Raw genomic sequence first — 23,597 nt, 5'->3', positions numbered from 1 at the left:
GAATGGCCAAAGGAGGACAAAGAGCGGCTCTCGTTAGCAAGCTTCAGTGGGCAGAAGTGTACGCTATGAAAAATTTACATTCCCCCGCTGCCATAACATACATGTGGCATAATAGCTAGCACTGCAGCAGTCACCCACGGGCGTTTCCAGTTAACTGCATGGAACATCTTGCCGTTCCCAAATGGGTTAATTTTAGCATAATGGGGTGCCACCAAAACAAAGAATATACATGGAAAAGGCCCAAGTGACCTTGTATGACACGACACTACAACACTAGTGTCCTCGACTACAATGTTTGTCTTTGCGCCGGAGTTTATAATAATGAATTCTCCCCCCCCCCCCCCCCCAAAAATCCCATTATTTGTTATTCTTTTACTAGGTCACTGCACACCAAACAAGAACCACAAAAGAACCAAACTAAGCGGTTCAAACATGAAGGCAATCATTTCCATTGTTAAGAGTTTTATTTTGAAGGGTCACACTTTATGTTATAAGTAAGCAGACAATAGTGCAACGTGACTTTCAAAGCAACTTTCAAGCATTATTGTTGCTTTACCTTACCTTTTTTAAATTTGTATGTGAAATTTACACATTTGACTGATCTTTTGCAACTGATTAAATTGCATGTCTAACACAAGCCATTTTACATGAACAAGAGACTTCATGTAATTTACCCCACACCGACGACCAGTCAACCGAGCATGCAAAGAATACGGTTTCATTTTTCCATCCATTTATCCATTGTTTTGTATTGTTTGTCCTCATTAGGGTCATGGGTGAGCTGGAGCCTATCCACCTGACATAATGTTTCATATGACTGAATTTTGTATACCATTTCTTTGTGAAAATGGAACCACTGGATAAGCAACAACGTTTTGAGGCTACACCATCTGTGCATGCTAACCATTAGCATACAAAAGCAGCTTGGTTAGCACCTCATTACTGTCAGACAATGATCCTAATTGAACAAAATGAATGTCCAATGCAATAAGATATTGATATCATCGTTAATGTGCTTGGACAACAAGAAAGACTTCATGAGCTTTGACGTATGCTCTGATGATTGATAAATGAAAGCTGACAGATGAGCACTGACCCTGAAAATCAGACAGTTCATCATACTTCAGCTGCCTTCAGGAGCTTTTTTAATCCATTGCTTGTCCTTCATTTTGTTGACTTTGCACTAAATAGAGGTCTTATTCATTTTTCCTCAATGGACATTATTCTGTCACTCGGTGAAAGGCAAACTCATATTTTATTTTAAATATTTAAGGCATCAAAAAAAGAAATAGTAACTACAGCCACCCTATAATATATTCCAATCCATTAAAAGTTTTATTATTATAAACTGACCAAAGTGTTGTACACAGCAGCGAGGATAAAACACAAGACTAATAGTTACAATACAGATTCATAAATACTCCAGTGTGTAGTCTACGCTGCAGCTGATACGCTTTAGCAGAAAATCAATTTGACAAATTACCACTTAATGTGACACATAAACAAAAATGGAAAAGACCAAATAACAGTCTACCCTTTTAAAATATATTTTTGTGGGTAGCAGTATCTGGTTGATGCACACATCCTACTTCTTGAATAATATGAATATACCAAATGTGAAACGTTTGATTCACACAGATAAAAACTTTTAGTAACCATAGCACTGCCTGTTACTGTGTGCTAGCTCATACTGCAGCATGCGAAACTCTGACTTAGCAGCTTTGAACATTTTTACCACTTCTAGTTTGTGTGTTTTGTTTTGAGTTCTATAAACAATGAATAAAGCCTGCCTGATAAATAGCAATTTATACTGAACAAAAATATAAATGCAACACTTTTATTCTTGCTCCAATTTTTCATCAGAATCATCTTTATTTTGTCAAGTATGTCAAATACACAGAAGGAATTTATCTCCAGTAGTTGTAGCCGCTCTAGTACGACAACAGACAGTCAATTGACAGGGAACACTTTTGAGACATAAAGACATTGAGAAAAACAGTCACTGAGCAATAAAAGGTTGCTAGTAATCTGGTAATGCCGGTACAATTATTATTTTTTTCTCTAGCAATGAGAGCAGTTTGTATAACTAATAGAGCAATAGTCCGGTGCAATGACCATTGTGCAAAGGGGGACGAGACTTCAAGAACTGTATGCAGTTTAAAGTGACTAATAGTGGGATAATCTGGGACAATGTTGATTGTGCAAATGTTGCAGATACTACTCAGTTGAACTCAAAGATCTCAGACTTTTTCAATGTACACAAAAGGCCTGTTTCTCTCAAATATTGTTCAGAAATCTGTGTTACTGAGTACTTTTACTTTGCTGAAATAATATTACAGGTGTGACATACCTAGGTGCTGATTAGACAGTATGATTCTTGCATAGGTGTGCCTTAGGCTGCCGACAATAAAAGTCCACTCTAGAACGTGCATTTTTTTTTCATATAGCACCTTGCCACACGTCGCAAGTTTTAAGGGAGCGTGCAATTGGAATGCTGACTGCAGAAATGTCCACCAGAGGTGTCACCCGTGAATTCAATGTTCATTCCTCTGCCATGAGCTATCTTCAAAAGCGTGTCAGATAATTTGGCAGTACATCCAATCAACCCCACAACTGCAGACCACACTAATCCAGGACCTCCACATTCAGCATCTTCACCTCCAAGATCATCTGGTACCAGCCACCCGGACAGCTCCTGCAACAATGGGTTTGCATAACCAAATAATTTCTGCAAAAACTCTCTGAAACCATCTCAAGGAAGCTAATTTGCATGCTCGTTGTCCTAACTGGAATCTCATCCTGAGTGACGTTCGTAACCAACTGGAGTGGGCAAATGCTCACATTCAATGCTGTCTGACACTTTAGAGATGTGTTCTCTTCAAGGATGAATCCTGTGTTTCACTGTACAATGCAGATGGCAGAAAGCGTGTATAGCGTCGTGTGGGTGTGCGGCAGAGGTGTGGACTCGAGTCACATGACTTGGAGTCGAGTCAGACTCGAGTCATGCATTTGATGACTTCAGACTCGACAATATGTTAAAAGACTTGCAACTTGACTTGGACTTGAACAGCAAATGACTTGTGACTTCACTTGGACTTGAACCCACTGACTTGAAAAGACTTGCTACTTTGACCAAAGCACTGAGAAAGCAACACTTTGTCTTTCTATAACTACTTGTGCAACTTACTATTTTACCACAGGAAAATGATAAGTAACAACATAATGCTGAAGGTCTTAATGATTATTTATTAGGTTGGATTGTCTCATGTCAATATTGCTAATGTGTAGTTCATTTAACTGTTGGCCACGCTCTGGTTGGCGAATTGACCAATAGATCCTTCTTTCACACACTACCTAAAGTACAACTTAAATCAACAATAAATGTGACATCTAAATAAGGTATACATTCCAAGAACCACCGTTAACATACACAGAAATGACCACCATATTTAATGTAACAATAAGGATGTTAATTATTGCAACAACAACAACAACAAAATCCATATTACATTGTGGGAATTGCGCCGCTTGACATCACGTATGCTTGTTTCGTTAGCATTAGCAGCTAGCTTTGTGAGCGATCACGTAAATAGTTACACTGTGTGCTGTCTGAGCTTCCTGTTCATTACAGTTTGGTTTAGTCAGTGTAGTGTTGTCAAGACTAAGTCTTGTACTGTATTTCTTTTTTTTTTATTCACTTTATTTACAAATTGACCAGCACACAGCTACCATCTATTCAACATTAAACTATATTCTTCTTCGTGTCCTTTTCCTCACCTCTTTTTTATGTATTTCTTTATATAGTGCCCCCTAGTGTTCTGACTGATATACCGCAGTTGGATAAAATTGTACCTTTACAAGAAGCTGACAAACTTGTGTTCCTCAAGTGCAATAAACTAAGCCCCCCCTTGACAGCCTCCTTGTTTTCTTATAAAGGTTCAGTGCACTTGTTTATCAAATGCTTTGATAAAACAATATGGATTTTAAAATAGAGTAAATATATAAATGCCCTATATAATATGTACATATTAATTAAGTATAAATGTATATATATATTAAAATATATTTTTATTTTGTTGGTAAAAAGACTCGAAAGGACTCAAAGCTCAAATTGAAGGACTTGGGACTTGCATGCCTCGACTTGAGACTTGACTTGGGACTTGAGGGCAAAGACTTGCGCCTTCTTTGTGACTTACAAAGCAATGACTTGGTCCCACCTCTTGTGTACGTAAGAGAGGTGGGATTATGGTATGAGCAGGGGTATCTTTCAGACAATGAACACTGGTGCATTTTATTGATGGTATTTTGAATGCTCAGAGATACCATAGTGAGATCCTGAGGCCCACTCTGTGCCATTCATATACACAATTCCTGGAACCTGAAAACATGGACCAAACATTCCATAGGCCACAATTAACAACCTGATCAATTCTTTGCAATGTATTATGATTGCTCATAGTATTGCAAATCAGTTTTTGATTACCCTCGGTGACATATTTCCAAGGCTAATACAGTGTTTAAAATGATCAGATGAACCGCAGGGCAAAAAAAAATAACAAGAGAGCAAAATTTGACATAGTAAACACATAGTATACACAAATGTGTTCTGACAGAGTCCTAACCAAGATTCTAACCTTGACGACATGCTCACCAGCTTTAAAGTTACCTGTTGAGCCATGCGGCCAGATGACGTCACAACAGCCAATGACGGTTTTAATGCTATTAAAGCACAGCGCGAGGTGGAAACTCGTATAGAACATTCTGGGAACCATCCATCCATCCATCCATTCTCTACCGCTTATCCGGGTCGGGTCGCGGGGGCAGTAGCTTCAGCAGGGACGCCCAGACTACCCTCTCCCCAGCCACTTCATCCAGCTCTTCCGGGGGGATCCCGAGGCGTTCCCAGGCCAGCCGAAGGATGTAGTCTCTCCAGCGCGTCCTGGGTCGTCCCCGGGGTCTCCTCCCGGTGGGACATGCCCGGAACACCTCACCAGGGAGGCGTCCGGGAGGCATCCGAATCAGATGCCCCAGCCACCTCATCTGGCTCCTCTCAATGCGGAGGAGTAGCGGCTCTACTCTGAGATCCTCCCGGATGACCGAGCTTCTCACCCTATCTCTAAGGGAGAGCCCGGACACCCTGCGGAGGAAACTCATTTCGGCCGCTTGTATCCGGGATCTTGTTCTTTCGGTCACGACCCACAGCTCATGACCATAGGTGAGGGTAGGAACGAAGATCGACCGGTAAATTGAGAGCTTCGCCTTTCGGCTTAGCTCTTTCTTTACCACAACGGACCGATACAAAGTCCGCATCACTGCAGACGCTGCACCGATCCGCCTGTCGATCTCCCGTTCCATTCTTCCCTCACTCGTGAACAAGACCCCAAGATACTTGAATTCCTCCACTTGGGGCAGGATCTCATCCCCGACCTGGAGATGGCATGCCACCCTTTCCCGACTGAGGACCATGGTCTCAGATTTGGAGGTGCTGATTCTCATCCCAGCCGCTTCACACTCGGCTGCGAACTGCTCCAATGAGAGTTGGAGGTCACGGCTTGATGAAGCCAACAGAACCACATCATCTGCAAAAAGCAGAGATGCAATACTGAGGCCACCAAACCGGACCCCCTCTACGCCTCGGCTGCGCCTAGAAATTCTGTCCATAAAAGTTATGAACAGAATCGGCGACAAAGGGCAGCCTTGGCGGAGTCCAACCCTCACCGGGAACGAGTTCGACTTACTGCCGGATATGCGGACCAAACTCTGACTCCGGTCGTACAGGGACCGAACAGCCCGTATCAGGGGGTTCGGTACCCCATACTCCCGAAGCACTCTCCACAGGACTCCCCGAGGGACACGGTCGAACGCCTTCTCCAAGTCCACAAAACACATGTAGACTGGTTGGGCGAACTCCCATGCACCCTCGAGGACCCTGCCGAGGGTGTAGAGCTGGTCCACTGTTCCACGGCCAGGACGAAAACCACACTGCTCCTCCTGAATCTGAGATTCGACTTCCCGACGGACCCTCCTCTCCAGCACCCCTGAATAGACCTTACCAGGGAGGCTGAGCAGTGTGATCCCCCTGTAGTTGGAACACACCCTCCGGTCCCCCTTCTTAAAAAGGGGAACCACCACCCCAGTCTGCCAATCCAGAGGCACTGTCCCCGATGTCCACGCGATGTTGCAGAGGCGTGTCAACCAGGACAGCCCCACAACATCCAGAGCCTTTAGGAACTCCGGGCGAATCTCATCCACCCCCGGGGCCCTGCCACCGAGGAGCTTTTTAACTACCTCGGTGACCTCAAACCCAGAGATAGGAGAGCCCGCCTCAGAGAACCCACACTCTGCTTCCCCATGGGAAGGCGTGTCGGTGGAATTGAGGAGGTCTTCGAAGTATTCTCCCCACCGACTCACAACGTCCCGAGTCGAGGTCAGCAGCGCCCCATCCCCACTATACACAGTGTTGGTGGTGCACTGCTTTCCTCTCCTGAGACGTCGGATGGTGGACCAGAATTTCCTCGAAGCCGTCCGGAAGTCTTTCTCCATTGCCTCACCGAACTCCTCCCATGCCCGGGTTTTTGCTTCAGCGACCACCAGAGCTGCATTCCGCTTGGCCAGCCGGTACCCATCAGCTGCCTCAGGAGTCCCACAGGCCAAAAAGGCCCGATAGGACTCCTTCTTCAGCTTGACGGCATCCCTCACCGTTGGTGTCCACCAACGGGTTCGCGGATTGCCGCCACGACAGGCACCGACCACCTTACGGCCACAGCTCCGGTCGGCCGCCTCAGCAATGGAGGCGCGGAACATGGTCCACTCGGACTCGATGTCCCCCGCCTCCCCCGGAACATGAGCAAAGTTCTGTCGGAGGTGGGAGTTGAAACTCCTTCTGACAGGGGATTCTGCCAGACGTTCCCAGCAGACCCTCACAATACGTTTGGGCCTGCCACGTCGGACCGGCATCTTCCCCCACCATCGGAGCCAACTCACCACCAGGTGGTGATCAGTTGACAGCTCCGCCCCTCTCTTCACCCGAGTGTCCAAGACATGCGGCCGCAAGTCCGATGACACGACCACAAAGTCGATCATCGAACTGCGACCTAGGGTGTCCTGGTGCCAAGTGCACGTGTGGACACCCTTATGCTTGAACATGGTGTTCGTTATGGACAATCCGTGACGAGCACAGAAGTCCAATAACAGAACACCGCTCGGGTTCTGATCGGGGGGGCCGTTCCTCCCAATCGCGCCCTTCCAGGTCTCACTGTCATTGCCCACGTGAGCATTGAAGTCCCCCAACAGAACAATGGAGTCCCCAGCGGGAGCGCTCTCCAGCACCCCCTCCAAGGACTCCAAAAAGGGTGGGTACTCTGAACTGCTGTTTGGTGCATAGGCACAAACAACAGTCAGGACCCGTCCCCCCACCCGAAGGCGGAGGGAGGCTACCCTCTCGTCCACCGGGGTGAACCCCAACGTACAGGCGCCGAGCCGGGGGGCAATAAGTATACCCACACCTGCTCGGCGCCTCTCACCATGGGCAACTCCAGAGTGGAAGAGAGTCCAACCCCTCTCGAGAGGACTGGTACCAGAGCCCCAGGTGTGTGTGGAGGCGAGTCCGACTATATCGAGTCGGAACTTCTCGACCTCACACACCAACTCGGGCTCCTTCCCTGCCAGAGAGGTGACATTCCACGTCCCTAGAGCCAGCTTCTGTAGCCGGGGATCGGATCGCCAAGGTCCCCGCCTTCGGCCACCGCCCGGCTCACACTGCACCCGACCCCTATGGCCCCTCCCACAGGTGGTGAGCCCATGGGAAGGGGGACCCACGTTACCCTTTCGGGCTGTGCCCGGCCGGACCCCATGGGTGCAGGCCCGGCCACCAGGCGCTCGCCTTCGAGCCCCACCACCAGGCCTGGCTCCAGCGGGGGGCCCCGGTGGCCCGCGTCCGGGCAAGGGAAAACGAAGTCCATTGTTTGTCGTCATCATTAGGGGTCTTTGAGCCGTGCTTTGTCTGGTCCCTCACCTAGGACCTGTTTGTCATGGGTGACCCTGCCAGGGGCATAAAGCCCCAGACAACTTAGCTCCTAGGATCACTGGGACACACAAACCCCTCCACCACGACAAGGTGACGGCTCAAGGAGGGGCATTCTGGGAACCAAATATTGTTAATAGGGCTAACAGTTTTTGATATATTTAAAATGTATTACCTTAAACAAGAGCAGCACTGACGTGACAGAAGGAAGCCCCAACACACAACGCACGTACAAGACAGATAATATCAAGGTAGCAATCAATGCTTGATTGATTATCAAATCTGGATATTATTAATATCCAGATTTGATGTCAGCTTTATTGTGTCAACTCCATGGTGGCAGTGTCAATTCCTCAAAACATGTCAAACTTATAACAAGAGTCAGTAAAACAAAAACTAACTAAACAAAAAAAATTACTTATTATGTATATAACTGTACACTATTTATCCTACTTATGTACAACCCCAATTTCAATGAAGTTGGGACATTGTGTTAAACATAAATAAAAACAGAATCCAATGATTTGCAAATCATGTTCAACCTATATTTAATTGAATACACTACAAAGACAAGATATTTAATGTTCAAACTGATAAACGTGATTGTTTTTAGCAAATAATCATTAACTTAGAATTTTATGTCTGCAACACGTTCCAAAAAAGCTGGGACAGGTGGCAAAAAAGACTGAGAAAGTTGAGGAATGCTCATCAAACACCTGTTTGGAACATCCCACAGGTGAACATGCTAATTGGAAACAGGTGGGTGCCATGATTGGGTATAAAAGGAGCTTCCCTGAATTGCTCAGTCATTCACAAGCAAAGATGGGGCAAGGTTCACCTCTTTGTGAACAAGTGCGTGAGAAAATAGTCGAAGAGTCTAAGGACAATGTTTCTCAACATACATTTGCAAGGACTTTAGGGATTTCATCATCTACGGTCCATAATATCATCAAAAGGTTCAGAGAATCTGGAGAAATCACTGCATGTAAGCGGCAAGGCCGAAAACCAACATTGAATGCCTGTGACCTTCGATCCCTCAGGCGGCACTGCATCAAAAACCAACATTAATGTGTAAAGGACATCACCACATGGGCTCAGGAACACTTCAGAAAACCAATGTCAGTAAATACAGTTTGGCACTACATCCATAAGTGCAACTTGAAACTCTACTATGCAAAGCAAAAGCCATTTATCAACAACACCCAGAAACGGCACCGGCTTCTCTGGGCCTGAGCTCATCTAAGATGGACTGATGCAAAGTGGAAAAGTGTTCTGTGGTCCGACGATTCCACATTTCAAATTATTTTTTTGAAATTGTGGACGTCATGTCCTCTGGGCCAAAGAGGAAAAGAACCATCAGGACTGTTATGGACGCAAGGTTCAAAAGCCAGCATCTGTGATGGTATGGGGCTGTGTTAGTGCCAATGGCATGGGTAACTTACACATCTGTGAAGGCACCATTAATGTTGAAAGGCACATACAGGTTTTGGAGAAACATATGCTGCCATCGGAGCAATGTCTTTTTCATGGACGCCCCTGCTTATTTCAACAAGATAATGCCAAACCACATTCTGCATGTGTTACAACAGTGTGGCTTCGTAGTAAAAGAGTGCGGATACTCGACTGGCCTGTCTGCAGTCCAGACCTGTCTCCCATTGAAAATGTGTGGCGCATTATGAAAATATGACAACGGAGACCCCGGACTGTTGAACAGCTGAAGCTGTACATCAAGCAAGAATGGGAAAGAATTCCACCTACAAAGCTTCTACAATTAGTGTCCTCAGTTCCCAAACGTTCATTGAATGTTGTTAAAAGAAAAGGTGATCTAACACAGTGGTAAACATGACCCTGTCCCAGCTTTTTTGGAACGCGTTGCAGCCATAAAATTCTAAGTTAATGATTATTTCCTAAAAACAATAAAATTTATCAGTTTGAACATTACATATCTTTGGAGTGTATTCAATTAAATATAGGTTGAACATGATTTGCAAATCATTGTATTCTGTTTTTATTTATGTTTAACACAACGTCCCAATTTCATTGGAATTGGGGTTGTAAGTAGATGACAATATTTTAAAATATTTTTTATTATGTCATTTTCATGTAATTTTTGTATCATTCAAGGTGACTCAGGTGACCGGTAGGGCAGCGCCCTAGGACCTTCTACAGCCGATACTGAACATAACATAACATAATATCAATACTAATAGAGCAAAAGTAAAACATTTGATTCATGGAAGCGTACATCTTTTAATAGGGACTACAGGAAAACATTGTCCTGTTGGACAAATGCTGCTTGGGAGAAGAAGAAAAAAAAAAAAAAAAAAGGCCTTTTAAGACATTGCTACTAGCATCTGAACATTATTTATGCAGAAAGGCCATCTTGGCTTCGGTCATACAGCCTCCAGCATGAAGCTTAGTAACATGGCTTCATGCAGAGCCATGGCCAACCTCGGTTATCCATTAATATACTTTTTTTTAAATTAAGCAACTGCAAATATTTACAAAATATTGGATCATTTTCAATTTGTTCCATCATGCTATTTACAACCGGATTAGTGCGGATGTTCTGGGCTTGTGCTGCTTCAATTCCCTCCCCAATCCCTACATGTCATCTTGACGTCATCCCAGCATGCCGCTTGATAACAAAAACACACAACTCAGCCAAAGAAGAATTAGCAAAATCTTCCTTGACTTCAGATGCATAAAACAACAAGCTGCCGTTCCAAAATGAAGATGGTTACACTTTCGCTTATTGGTCATTAAGGAAGTATTTTTAGGTGGACGGTTTCAGTTGACATTAGCATTATGGACTAGTTTGTTTTTTAGCGTTGTGGCATAAAAGGCGATACATAATTGAAACACTGTTCTCTTTGTGGAGAATTAACTTGTTTGTTTACATCCCTGATTACATGTCGCCACTGTCGGGTCACATGAGATAACAATAGCAGCGCTCTGATACATGAAACGCTGCTATTTTTGGACAGCATTAACCCGCCGTATTAAGCCCGATGAAGGCGGGGCTAGACTGGTGATGAAGAGTGACAAAGGCCATTACAAGATGAGAACCGCCCACACATCCCAAAACAATTGCGTATTGGATGGAAATCAAGTGGTCTGACTTCAATGCTTTTTCGACAGTACGAAATACTTTCAGCATCCATGGAGCATTTCTGGGGTCAAAATAACACACAGTCATTCAGAGAATTATGGCAAATGATCCAAATCCAATGTCCCGAGACGCAACATGTCAGAATGTGGTCCAAAATTAAAAATAAACCCGCAAGTTCAGCAAAGTTGACTCCAATCGGCCGTGGCTGCGAGCCAGAGTTGAAAATGTAGGGCACAGGACAAAGCAGGCATCATTGTGTATAAGTTCGCTGCTGTTTTATGCAAGAACCCCTGAGGCTGATTTATTCATCAGACCCAGATGTTGAATAAGGTTTGCTGCTAATTATAAACAACAGTTTTGTATGATCAATAGGCTACTGAAATTCCAGTAGCCTGTCATTTTAACAGTAAACAACTGAGATAGTTGTGTCTATTCTTGGAAAAAAAAAAAGTTTTTTTCCTTATTATCCAAACAACATGAAAAATAAATGTCAATTAGTTTTGGGGAAATTTGCTTTTATTTTTTCCAAAAACACAATGAAAAGGATTTTTTTGTTGTTTGACTTGATTGTTTTAAACCGGAGGGTCAACAGTTTGAATCCCACACAATGGGCCACAGAAACCAAGTAATAAAAGTACCAAGCACCATAAACACAAAGTGCCAACTACTGAGAACTAAAATTTCCTCTGACTGGAGCTACTAACTGGCAGTTTCTCACAGAATCAACCTCAAAACTTAAAACCAGTGAATGGATCAGGTCCCAAATACTTATGGGATCTCCTGACCCATTATGAAACATTGCAGACCTCTTGGAGGTCGGCTGATTTGGGATTACTGGCTGTTCCCAGAGTCGAAACTAAACACACTTAAGCTGCCTTTAGCCTCCGCTTAGATGCAGAGCTAATTGTGACCGGACAGTGGCGTAGTGTGGGGAGGGCAAGGCAGCATTACAGCTGTCACACTGACATGGTCAGTAGCGTTATTTGTGACTAACAAAGTGTTATTGGATGCGTCTAAAAGATGATTCTGCGCAGTTACTGTGTGGTGAGTGGTGTGGTAAAAGTGATTAGCCAAAATGTAAAATGTTAAACCTGCTCATTACTTACAATCACAAATCCTTGTGTGTGGTAAACACCAAGTTTGGCCAAGCCATGGAGGGATTGTGATGTGAAACGGGAATAACAGACAATTAGAATGTGACGTAAACCTTGCGCTGTTGCTGGACACAAACAGAGGAACAACTGGTTTGGTTTTTTGTTTGTATAATGTGTAAGTCATTCACCATAATATAAACAACAAAAAGAGATTTACAAATGCAATGTATTCCAGATCAGATAAAAATTGCCCAAGCTTCTTATATTTCTTCTTCTTCTACTACTACAACAACTACTCTTTCTTCTTGTTTATATTTTCCAGCAGTCTATATAACCTGTGGCACCATGTTGCCTCACCCAGGTCAGTCTTAATACTACAACAAACATCTGCTTTTGGGAAAGGAGACTCTCGATTATCGGTGGAGATCTTTCTTTGTGTAGTGTGCTCTGCTGGTCATCGCCATTACACCATAAATTGTAAGAGCAGTAAGAACACATGTCGATTTTGTTCCTTTCACATTTTAAGAATCAGTTAAGAGCTTAAAAATTGCTTTGTGTGTACCTGAGTTAAGTGCAATGTTGACTACTTCATGTCGTCGCTTATGTACAGGTCAACTAACAAGGTGCGATACGCTACTTCGACAGGACTTGAGATGCTTTCGCTACTATCAAACAAATTCTGGTTTACTGTGCATAATGTAAAAAGTCATTCTCAACGTGTAAGTCTGGCGGCAGAGTGAATGTGTGTCTCAGCATGAAGTGCGCCCAATTCATGCATTCATACACACTGTGCATGTGTGTTTGTGTGCTAATTATTCTCAGAGTGTGAATGGCAGCGAGTAACTATAGAACGTTTCAACTCCTTCAACTCTCAAACACTGCAGAGTGAACACAAAATGTACACGTACCACCTCCACTGCCCCCACACACATACCCACCACACACATACACGTGGATGCACGCAACACACATGACAAAGAACACACAGTCAATAATGCAGGGTAGTGGGGTGGGCACGCACATCCTGTGCTGCTTTCGTGTCTTCTGAGGTTTTCTCCATCACATGCTTGCATATTTGCTTAACGGTGGGGCGGTGATGGGATTTGGGTGGGCTCACAGGTGATTAACAGGTTCTCTCTTCCATTGGCCTGCATTCCTCGTAGTGGCGTATTATGTCGCTGACAGGGAGGGGGAAGGACGGATGGAAGGGCAGGATGGGGGTTGGTTATGAAGGGATGACCCACTGCTGATTATGTAGCCCACATAGCTCTCCCTACAGGAAGATGTGGAGGATGGTCGCTTTATATATGACATAAAAACAAACAAATGTCATGACAAGTTAGGACTTTACAGCTTATGTAAGCATCCCTGCTGTGGGGGAATGATTGTAGCGGCGGTGGCGAGCTCTTCCACATGCTCCCAAAACATGGCTGCCCCCACATGGTTGTGGCTGTCTGCTGAGCATGTACGTGCTGTGCCACCGCATCATCCACCTATCGTTAGCCTCATACAATAATTACGAAGTAATTTTTAACTTACTGTTAAAATATTAATCTAAAAATTTGGATTTTTCTTTATGCCTGTTTAGAATCTCGGTCATCAGGTCCTGATAATCCGCAAAGGTTGAATCTGTTGAATTTGTAGATTTTTTCCCTTGTCTTCCAAAAACATTCAAATATGACTTTGGCTACTATGCTATTAGGCTAACAATATGGATGTTAATTGCATGAACAGAGGCCTTGTTTTCTTTAATTTGGTAAATATGCCGCCAGCTGATTGAAGACTTCACATGTCGTTTCTATGCCATTATCCTCATTGTTATCAAGTTCTTGAGCATGCACTATTTGTTGGAGATGTGCATAATTCATTGTCCATATCTATTGCTACTTCCAGTGGGACTTACATAAAAGGCGCACAGCACCATGTTTACCATTGCTCTATGAATGGAATGCGTTTATAAGCAATATAATGCTCTACCTTATGGATACATGTTAAATATTCATATCCCTTAGCTCGATTGTGCTTGGTATGTACTGCATACATTTTTTTTAAAGTTGTAGTTCTAAAGTTTACAATTCCAGGAGCAGAATATATTTCTAAAAATTCGGGGGAAAGATAAGAATTGTGAACATTTCCCATAGTTACATTACTATACAATAGCAGTACCTTATCTGGCAAGGAATCTTAATTAGTAACGTCAGTATTAAAAATTTACCCTGTATTCTTAACTAGAACCATGTCATGTCTCCCAGAAAAGAAAAAAAATGGATAAAATGAAAGATTTAAAACTGCAAAACTTTCTGGGGAAGGTGGGGGGCATTAGTGTGTCTTGGAAATGCAAAGAGTTGGGTTCATGGCCAGACAGTTCACTCCTGTGTATTTTGGAGGCGATCAAATCATGTGCACTTATCTTGTGAATTTTTGATGCTCAATGCTGAAGGATAATACGAGGTACTTGCTCCCTGCTCTGCCCTTCACGAGCCAGTCAAATTTGGGGGTGTCACATTGGTAACAGACAGCAAACATAAATGTTCTCCTGGAATCGCGCACCAGGTTGGTGAGATTTCATGTACAGTATGTTAAACTCGCCAAACAAGCAATTTACTTTTTGTAATAAGGAGAATACCAGAAGCTGCAAGCAGCGTTGAAATCTACAATATCAAATATTGACAATAAAAGCAGTATTTTCATCATTTTATGTTTAAATAACCATTCAATACACACTTTCTTCAGCATACACATGAATTGCATTTCAATTTATACGAGTTTTGCTACTCTATACTGAAGTAATACATTTTAATAGTATATGTAGAAAATCCGGCGGTATGGTGGCCGACTGGTTAGAGCGTCAGCCTCACAGTTCTGAGGACCCGGGTTCAATCCCCGGCCCCGCCTGTGTGCAGTTTGCATGTTCTCCCCGTGCCTGCGTGGGTTTTCTCCAGGCACTTCGGTTTCCTCCCACATCCCAAAAATATGCATTAATTGGAGACTCTAAATTGCTTTAGGCATGACTGTGAGTGCGAATGGTTGTTTGTTTCTATGTGCCCTGCGATTGGCTGACAACCAGTTCAGGGTGTACCCCGCCTCCTGCCCGATGACAGCTGGGATAGGCTCCAGCACGCCCGCGACCCGAGTGAGGAGAAGCGGCTCAGAAAATGGATGGATGGATGGATGTAGAAAATCCCAATCTCCAAAGTAACTTAGTAATTATTAAATAACGTGCTTTTGTCAACCAGAACACTCTGAAATATGGCAATTGTTTTTGTTATATGCCACCACTAAAGCCTTCATTCTCAATAACACTATCAATATCACAGCAAAATGAAGGACATCGTCTTGAGTAGCGGCATAATAATGGCCATGTGACATGCACCAGGAAGACTGATAGTTACGTTGTGGTGATCATGTGACCGTGGGTTTAAGGCAAGAAGGTGGGGAGGAGAGGTTGTACTTCTGTGAAAGCAGGGAAAGTCCTTATTGGCTTACTTGTGTCATCCTGGATCTCGTCAGGATCTTGGCGGTAAAGAAACACTCCCAGAAGCAGAAGTACTGATCCACATTGTCTGATTGTGTTGTGTAAAAAGTTTGGCAAACACATGCAGGTCGCCAATCTACAGTAACTGCTGACTCTGCATGTTGTCTTATTTAAATATACCCAAAGGATAAGGAGTCCAAACCAGATTAACTTCAACCAGACCCAAAATATAGGACAAATGGGGCGCTGGGCTAACCGTTAACCGCTAACCCTGACAAGCAAGCCGTCTGTTCCACTGGCTAATGCTACACATTAGTCAGCAAAATGGATTTTAGAACTCTTCAGTCTTTATTTTGCTATAATCCTAATCAGTTAACCATACTTCTCCTGGAAAACCATGAACAACAGAGAAAACTTACTTGTAGAATTAAGTGATCCATTAATGCCAAATTGATGAGAATAGCTTTCTATATATATTGAGACATTATTAGTCCCACTAGGGGGAAATTATATTTATATAGCAGCAAACTGGAATATAGTATCAAGTTTTAACCATCAGCAGAGTAGAGTGACAACTATACAAATAAGCAATAAGAATAGGTCGCTTCGTTGTACCGTATGTGACGACTGTACTGAATATGGATCAACGATATTATACATATCGCTGGCCTCGGGACAAAATATATATGTATATATATATATATATATATATATATATATATATATGTATATTTATATATATATGTATATGTATGTATGTATATATATATATATACACATATATATATGTGGAGGTTGTCAGTGATGTCACTGACTGTTGTCTTTGGGTGTTCCTTCACAGCTCTCACAATGTTTCTGTCATCAACTGCTGTTTTTACCCTTGGCTGACCTGTTAGATGTCTGTTGCTTCGTACACCAGTAGTTTCTTTCTTTTCCAGGACGTTCCAAATTGTTGAATTGACCATGCCTAATGTTTGTGCAATAGCTCTGATCGATTTTCCCTCTTCTCTGTTTCAAAAAGCTTTTCTGCCATAGACAGCTTTCTCATGTTTGCTTAACTGCAAATGCAGTTTTCACATGTGAAACCCAAAGCCGAAAACAAGCACTATCTAATGTTTAAGCAATCAATCTAAAAGGAAACACCTGAGCAATGTTATGGTAAAATGACAAAATATAGTCTATATACTCTTTTATTGTATTATCCCATAGTTTTTGTGTGTGATTTTATTACTTCAATAGTCCTTTGTTCTTGTGTGGCCTAATAGCTAAATTGTCGAGTAGCCAAATTGTTTCTTAGTCTTAGTCCTTTCCGTCATACTGTCTCTGTAGCTGTACCAACCTCCCTTTTCTCTTATGGACAAGATCATCTAATTTTGTGAATAGGTCTTTTTTTTATGTCTATCATCCTTGAAAATGATTATTTGCCAAGATACTTTGCAACAAACAGTATGAGTATCTAAAGGGCTTTGAACCAGTGATTTGGTCACACTGAAAGGTTGAGTGTTGTTGTTCTGAAGTGTCAAGGCCTTTTCAGATTGCACTTGGCTTTCTCATTTTGCCATAACAGCAACTAGAAACACCCATCAGTCACATGTTCTAATACTTTTGGTCACTTGAAAAGTGGGTGGGTTCAAACAAAAGGTGCTCTGTCCTGAGTTGTTTAACACATCTAGATATAAAGACCATGAAATAAAAGCTGGAATTCTAAACGTTTGTCTCATGAATATTTTGATACGAAACCAAAATCTCTTCATACACACACACACACAAACACACACACACACACACACACACACACACACACACACACACACACGCACACACGGTTTTGAAATGATCAAATGTAACAATTTCCAATTCAAATGGTAGCTGGGCTGCTGCTGCTTGAGCTGGGGTCATACTTGGTGGTGCTGTATGCTTTAATGCATTATTCCCCCATCCTCCACCCTCCCATCAAACACCCCAGTTTTCCTTCTTCTTCTCAGCCTGGTTGAGACGTGCCAGTTCATTATAGCTCCTGACAACAACCAAGATGGCCGACAGGCTGGATAATGCCAGCTTAACTGCTGAGGCTTTGTTCAAAATTATACAGCAGACAGAAGAATCACCATTTTAGCAGTTTTAAAAACAACGTGAATACTTTCAGTCGTTTATGATGTTTTTGTAACAACAGCGTTTGCGACAGTCCCAGCGTGAACACCATATTCAAGCATTCCCACAACCCCCTCCTCCTCGAAGCGTCTGCACTGGGATGCCTCTGACAAGCAAGCTTTAGTGTGTTTACATACAACAAATTATGGCTGACCGCAAAGGCAGCCCAAAGCAACGAAGCCCTCAAGTGGAGCTGCTTGCTTTACGAAAGCGCCTTTGAGCTCGTTAATTACTTAGTAAGCGTGTACAGGAAGTAGGCTAATGCAGTTAGACAAGAGGACTAGCCTATGTGTCTAATAAGACAATTTGACCTATTGCTATGAAAAAAATCCATAATCAATAATTTACTCAGACGAAGCTGAAAATGTCCATACGTTGTTGGAGGGGAAATCTAAAAAGACTCATGAAATATTAAAAAAAAAAAAAAACACCCTGGTTTCTGTTTAGAGGATTCTCAAACCCAACAGCCAACACATATGTGCATCGAGTTCGTATCAAAGGATCCTGGCCGCCTTCATCCTGCCCACCTTCGTCCCGCCCCAAACAGGCGTCGTCTTAAACAAACATTGCTCTGCCTCCATTTCATAAATTCTTTAAACGTCAAAGGTTCTTGTGAATTATTCATCCGTCGAGAGCATCTGATGGCCGCATTGCAGCTTTTCTCTCTGGAAGATCATGGCCTGAAATAATGCCGCCTTCTCCGTCTTTGCGGATCGTAGCCTGTCGGTTGGTGTGCGACTCTCACGTTCTCGCGGAGTGTTAATGGTCACTCCTCACCCTCAAATCGCTTGACGTCACCGCCACGCGTTGACATGCTGTCTCAATTAAATATTGAGGCTACTCCCCCCCCCCGTGATGAAATCATTGGAATAAGGTGGTGGCTGCTCACACTTGTCATCACAACAACTCCGATCAACTAGAAGATGTCGGCCAACAAACACATCCAACACTAGAACAAAAGGCAACGCAAACAAACCATTGTTTATCTCATATATTCGGTATGTTACCTAGCCCAGGAGTGTCCAAACCTTTTCCTCTGAGGGGCGTATACAGAAAAATCAAAGGATGCAAGGGCCACTTTGAAATTCTTCACCTTTAATTTATTAAACGTGATTTTTAAAAAAACGATCTACCAAGCAATTATATATTGTTTATAAATTGTAGCTATTTTAAAAACCTACTAGATCACAGTTTTCTGTTAAAGGTGATGAAGCTAATTTTGGGGTGGCCCGCAGCCCTTTAACCCACTAGAATAGATCTGCCCCTGCATTGTGTTGCTCTCCACATTCAGTACCAAAACAAGAGAAATGTGTTGTAAGCTGACATTTTTTACGATCATTAATTGGACCTTGACAAGAAGCAGAAAGTAGAGGTAACAGTTTTTGCTTATTAGTTTCACTCACTGTAAGGAACAGAATTTTTTTTTACTATTTTAGATGTCAATTATTTGTTTGCATTTTTGCATATTGTAAGCCCAATCGCATGATAGTCTGAGTCATTTGTAACTCACTGTCACAATATCAATAGAAAATACTAATGTGCTTGCTAAAGACAATTGTTTTTCTTCATGTCTGTGTAGATTCGCAGTCATCCAGATTATTGAAATCAGCAAAGGTAGAATTGAGGCTACTGGATTCTAGTTGATTGTTGAATTCGTTTTATGCTTTGTTATTTTCCCAAAAACGTTAATAAATGACTTGGTAATGGTAATATGGTAATTATGCAATCAGCCTGACCATATCTAGAAAAGCTCTATATTAAATAAAAAAAATTCGTGTTAGTTATAGGTGTCGTGTCTCCTCCTTTTCGACACACACTTTTCATGCTGCCTCGTTTTTAAATATTGGTGATGCGGCCCGTGTCAAACGTAATTATCAGTAAAAAAAAAAATTTAAAAGGTGGGCCACAAATGGCCAGAATTTGGACACTAGCCTAACTTACTACAACAATCAGAGGTAAATGCAACAACTCTATTAGTTGTCAATACCACACGTAGAATCACAATCGTCCCACAATTTCTATCCCAACCCATTTCCCCAGCAAACCAATTTGGGACTGAATGACTTTCTGCCATAGTAGCAAATGGTCTTGCACCTGCAACTGGCGATCTTAATGTCTGCATTCTGTTTTGATTTCAAGCCTGAACATCTCTTGCTCACTGTTGGTTACTGCCAAGTAGTCAAATGGTCTCACGCAAAACTCTTGCCATCTTCATGATTACTCGGTTTCAGTTCCGATAGCAACCCATTTGCCGTAAACTAGTTGGGTCTAAATGACTTTTGCCTTCTGCTGCCAAGTAGTCAAATTGCCTCAGACCAACCGCTTGTCCTCTTCTTCTCTTGTGTGATTTCTTTTACAATATCAATGGCAGTAAACTGAATTGATTCAGCTCGAGGGTGAAGCCAACGTGCTGTTTGGCACTCAAACACCCAAGACTGTGGCACCACACAGTGAGCTCATCTCACTGTCATTGTCGCGTCATTGGGACGGAACGTACCAGAGAAGAAGTTCTTGGCTCGCAGGTAGCTGACACTCAGTCGCAGGATGGACAGTTTGTCCAGGCTGGCCGTGACCTCCTCGGGAAACGGCAGGAGGCTGGCCAGCCTCTCCAGCTCCCCATTTAGCCGGTCCCGGTGCCGCTTGGACGGGTTGGACTTGGCACCCTCGTTGGGCGGCTGTTTCACCCTGCAGGACGGAACGCAATTATTTTGAATCATACGAGCACAATCGGATATATGCGCAACCTACTTCCGCATTTGGCTTAACAGGTCGAAGTACTTCCTCCTTGCTCGGGTGAATGGCGCCCATACAAACTTGTCTTTTTTTTTTTTTTTTTAACACAAAATGTCACCATAGAGCCACCAAAGATGACAATCTTTAATGTTTAGGCTTTGTTCGTGTTTACGTATATTTGTATAAATAAATGACATTTAACTTTTGTCCGAAGACACCAGCCATAAAGAAAATAACATTTTCCGTAAGTCATGCTCGTTAGTCCACAGGAAGTCAGCTAACCTGTTTTGCGGGGTAGGTCATGTGACGGTCCGCATATCCGGCATTGCTTTTTCGTTGACGATATAGTATATTTTCTAATTTGCATAAAATTTAAGTTTATGCTAAATTGTTGGTTGGGCTTTGAGTAGACATCCTGAATGGAAAAGAAAGTTTAAGGACAAATTTGAATTACTATTACCGAGTAATATAACAACTGTAATTTCCTGTACAGCACTCTGTATAACAAATGACCATCCATGGGCGATTGTGGTGTTTGTAGTTTGCATCATACTGACAGCTGATTTTGATAGTTTGGTTATTTGTTTTGCTTGTGGGGACAAAATATGAATAAAGAGCTGACCAAAATATGAAGAAAAATGCTGTCTGTGTGATGCAGTCCAATTGAATTTATGCCACCATGCATCCGCCAATCAGTGTCAATCAGAAATGAGCATCACTGTACAGCTGCTGTATCAGGAAATTCAACATGTTTGATCCAGCTTTTGTGTTGGACCTCATTTGATTGTGTACGAGGGCCTTATATTCCTCGATCAAATCAGGCACTGTTTAAAACAAAAACATTTAGGTGGCACGTCAAAGGAAGCGACAGCTTGTTGTGTAACTAAAATAATATTTAAAAAACAGATTGTGCTGAGCTAAAAAAAAAACAAAAAAAAACGCAAAACGGAGGATTTTTTTTTCTTCCTTTCAAGTCAAAATGTTCCTTTATCAGTTTTATCAGTGACCATGAGATGTGTTTAGACTGCATCACTGATCGATGTCAGCATGCTTGACCTGCTCTGCTCTGCTGGCCTTTGTCGTTATGCGTGTTTTATTTCTTTTCGACTGGCACATCATATCATAATTCAATATAAAAAAAAATCCCCATATGAGTGGTTAAGTTGTATTATTATTTATTTATTTACTTAAAAAAAACGAAATTCCACCTTAAAAATCGTCTTTATAGATTCAATCAGTTGATTAAAGTCGCAGGTTAGTTCAGTGGTCGAATAACATATGTGCGTATGTATATAACAATATGTTAACAATATATTTTAACGGTATAATGCGTCATGAGATTCTTTGTTTACAGTTGCAGTCACTTCGCATCTGTAGAAAGAAGCATTTGATGACATTCATGAACGAACATTGGATGTAAACAAAATAATTTTACTTGAAAAAAAATATTCCTTTTTTTTTTTTTTTTTAATTCATGAATTGAAACTGCTGGGGGTGAACCATGTGAAAGCTGCAATTAATTTAAAGTAAATATTTAAATTTATAAAAATAAATGTATATATTTTTTTGTTTTAGGAATAAAATCGTTCGTGCCCCCCCATCATATTAAATAACGATAATATCCTCAACGGGCGTACGAAAACACACCCCACCGAGATAATTTACGGAATCTAAATGACTCAATCTAAAGAATAAAATGTACATTATTCGTTTTCAGTGATTTACAGCAATGAGTTAAAAATTGTGCGTGGATTTATTTGTATTTTATTGTATTTTTGTCATGCATGTTTGTTTTGAAGGTCAAAATCCGGCCTTGGAAGTAGCAGGCCTGCAATAATCCCAAGGCATTAAAGCAGCCTGGTGCACAACATTGACTCGAAAGCTCGCTTTAATTGTTAACAAGCAATACTTTCAAATACAAATTCAAATAGATACATATTTTTAATGATTTTCGTTCCGTTTAAATACATTATTTAAAAATATATTCAATTGCACATTGGTGACTATTTGATTTTTTTTTTTTCTGGGCAAAAAAACGAATCATTTTTCCCCCCACTGCTTTTATTTACATTCATGTTAAAGTAAACGTATATATATATATATATATATATATATATATATATATATATATATATATATTTTTTTTTTTTTTTTTTTAAATAAAATAAAACTAACTTACGCTCTCTGGACCGGTTTTCTCCTCTTGCGTCCTGCATACATGACGCTGCTGCTTATGTAAGCCTGAGAGCCGCAAACACTCTGCGCCTTTTTCTTGCGCTACATGGACGACCAGCGCAAATATTCCGTGGTTACTCCAACCATTCAACGTTGTAAAAGCATTTCCTTTTTTTTTTTTAAACAATACGAATCGAAAGAAACCGCAGTCGCAGGTGTTGCAAGAGAGCTCCCAAGTGGGCGGATTTCCCCTCGTTTAACATGCACCAAAACGCTCCAATATCGTGGGGATAATCCACAATAGTTGTCCCATTTGGGGAGATGCACTTGTTCCAAGCAAGCACGCTCAACTTGTCGCCTCCACGCGCGGCCACGGCCGTCACAAAAGACACGCCAGGTGCGCGCACGCGCACTCCATCCTAGTTAATGATGGCAGAAACTAAACTGGAAGCAAATGTGAAAACTATACGCGAACATCGGCGCTGCGCTGCAAAATTAGCGACTCGATGCAAGCTGCAGTGAAGGCAGGGGGTGGGGGGGGGGGGAGGAGCCAGGCTGGGGCGTCGGGAGGTCCACGGGGGCGCGCGCATTCCACCGGCGGGCACGCCCGGCACAGATGGGCGACGTGCGCGCGATCTCGCTGGTTCAGAGAGAAGCCGAGAAAGGCGACAGGGGAATGGCGTGGGCGTACGCGCGCGCGCGTGCAGGAGAATCGCTTGGAAACATAGGCCGTGCGCGTGCACGCAAGCGCTTACTCCAGGACCAATGAGCGCCAAGCATGAGCGATGTTGGTTTTATGTCAATATGGGTCAGGGTTGAGACTCTTACAGGATG

General features: G+C 42.5%; 1 protein-coding gene across 5 annotated transcripts in view; it reads right to left on the bottom strand.

Moving 5' to 3' along the window:
* LOC133486524 (aryl hydrocarbon receptor-like) overlaps nucleotides 1–23,293 on the bottom strand; it is a 59,398-nt gene extending 36,105 nt beyond the window's left edge. For 2 of the 5 annotated variants that reach the window (XM_061791823.1, XM_061791824.1), the window contains exons 1-2: nucleotides 22,768–23,293; nucleotides 20,353–20,540 (exon numbers count right to left, since the gene is read on the bottom strand). In XM_061791823.1, coding sequence (XP_061647807.1) covers nucleotides 20,353–20,540; nucleotides 22,768–22,808 — 229 coding nt within the window. In that variant the 5' untranslated portion in view covers nucleotides 22,809–23,293. Of the gene's footprint in view, nucleotides 1–20,352; nucleotides 20,541–20,870; nucleotides 21,501–22,767 lie in introns of those variants that run through there. The other 3 variants (XM_061791822.1, XM_061791826.1, XM_061791825.1) reach the window with 3 other exon arrangements.
* Nucleotides 23,294–23,597: the final 304 nt, after the last annotated feature.

This window comes from Phyllopteryx taeniolatus, chromosome 12 (assembly GCF_024500385.1).
Source record: "Phyllopteryx taeniolatus isolate TA_2022b chromosome 12, UOR_Ptae_1.2, whole genome shotgun sequence".
Taxonomy (NCBI): Eukaryota; Metazoa; Chordata; class Actinopteri; order Syngnathiformes; family Syngnathidae; genus Phyllopteryx; species Phyllopteryx taeniolatus.
Note: the sequence above shows the minus strand (reverse complement) of the source record. Positions and strands in the feature narration are given on the sequence as shown.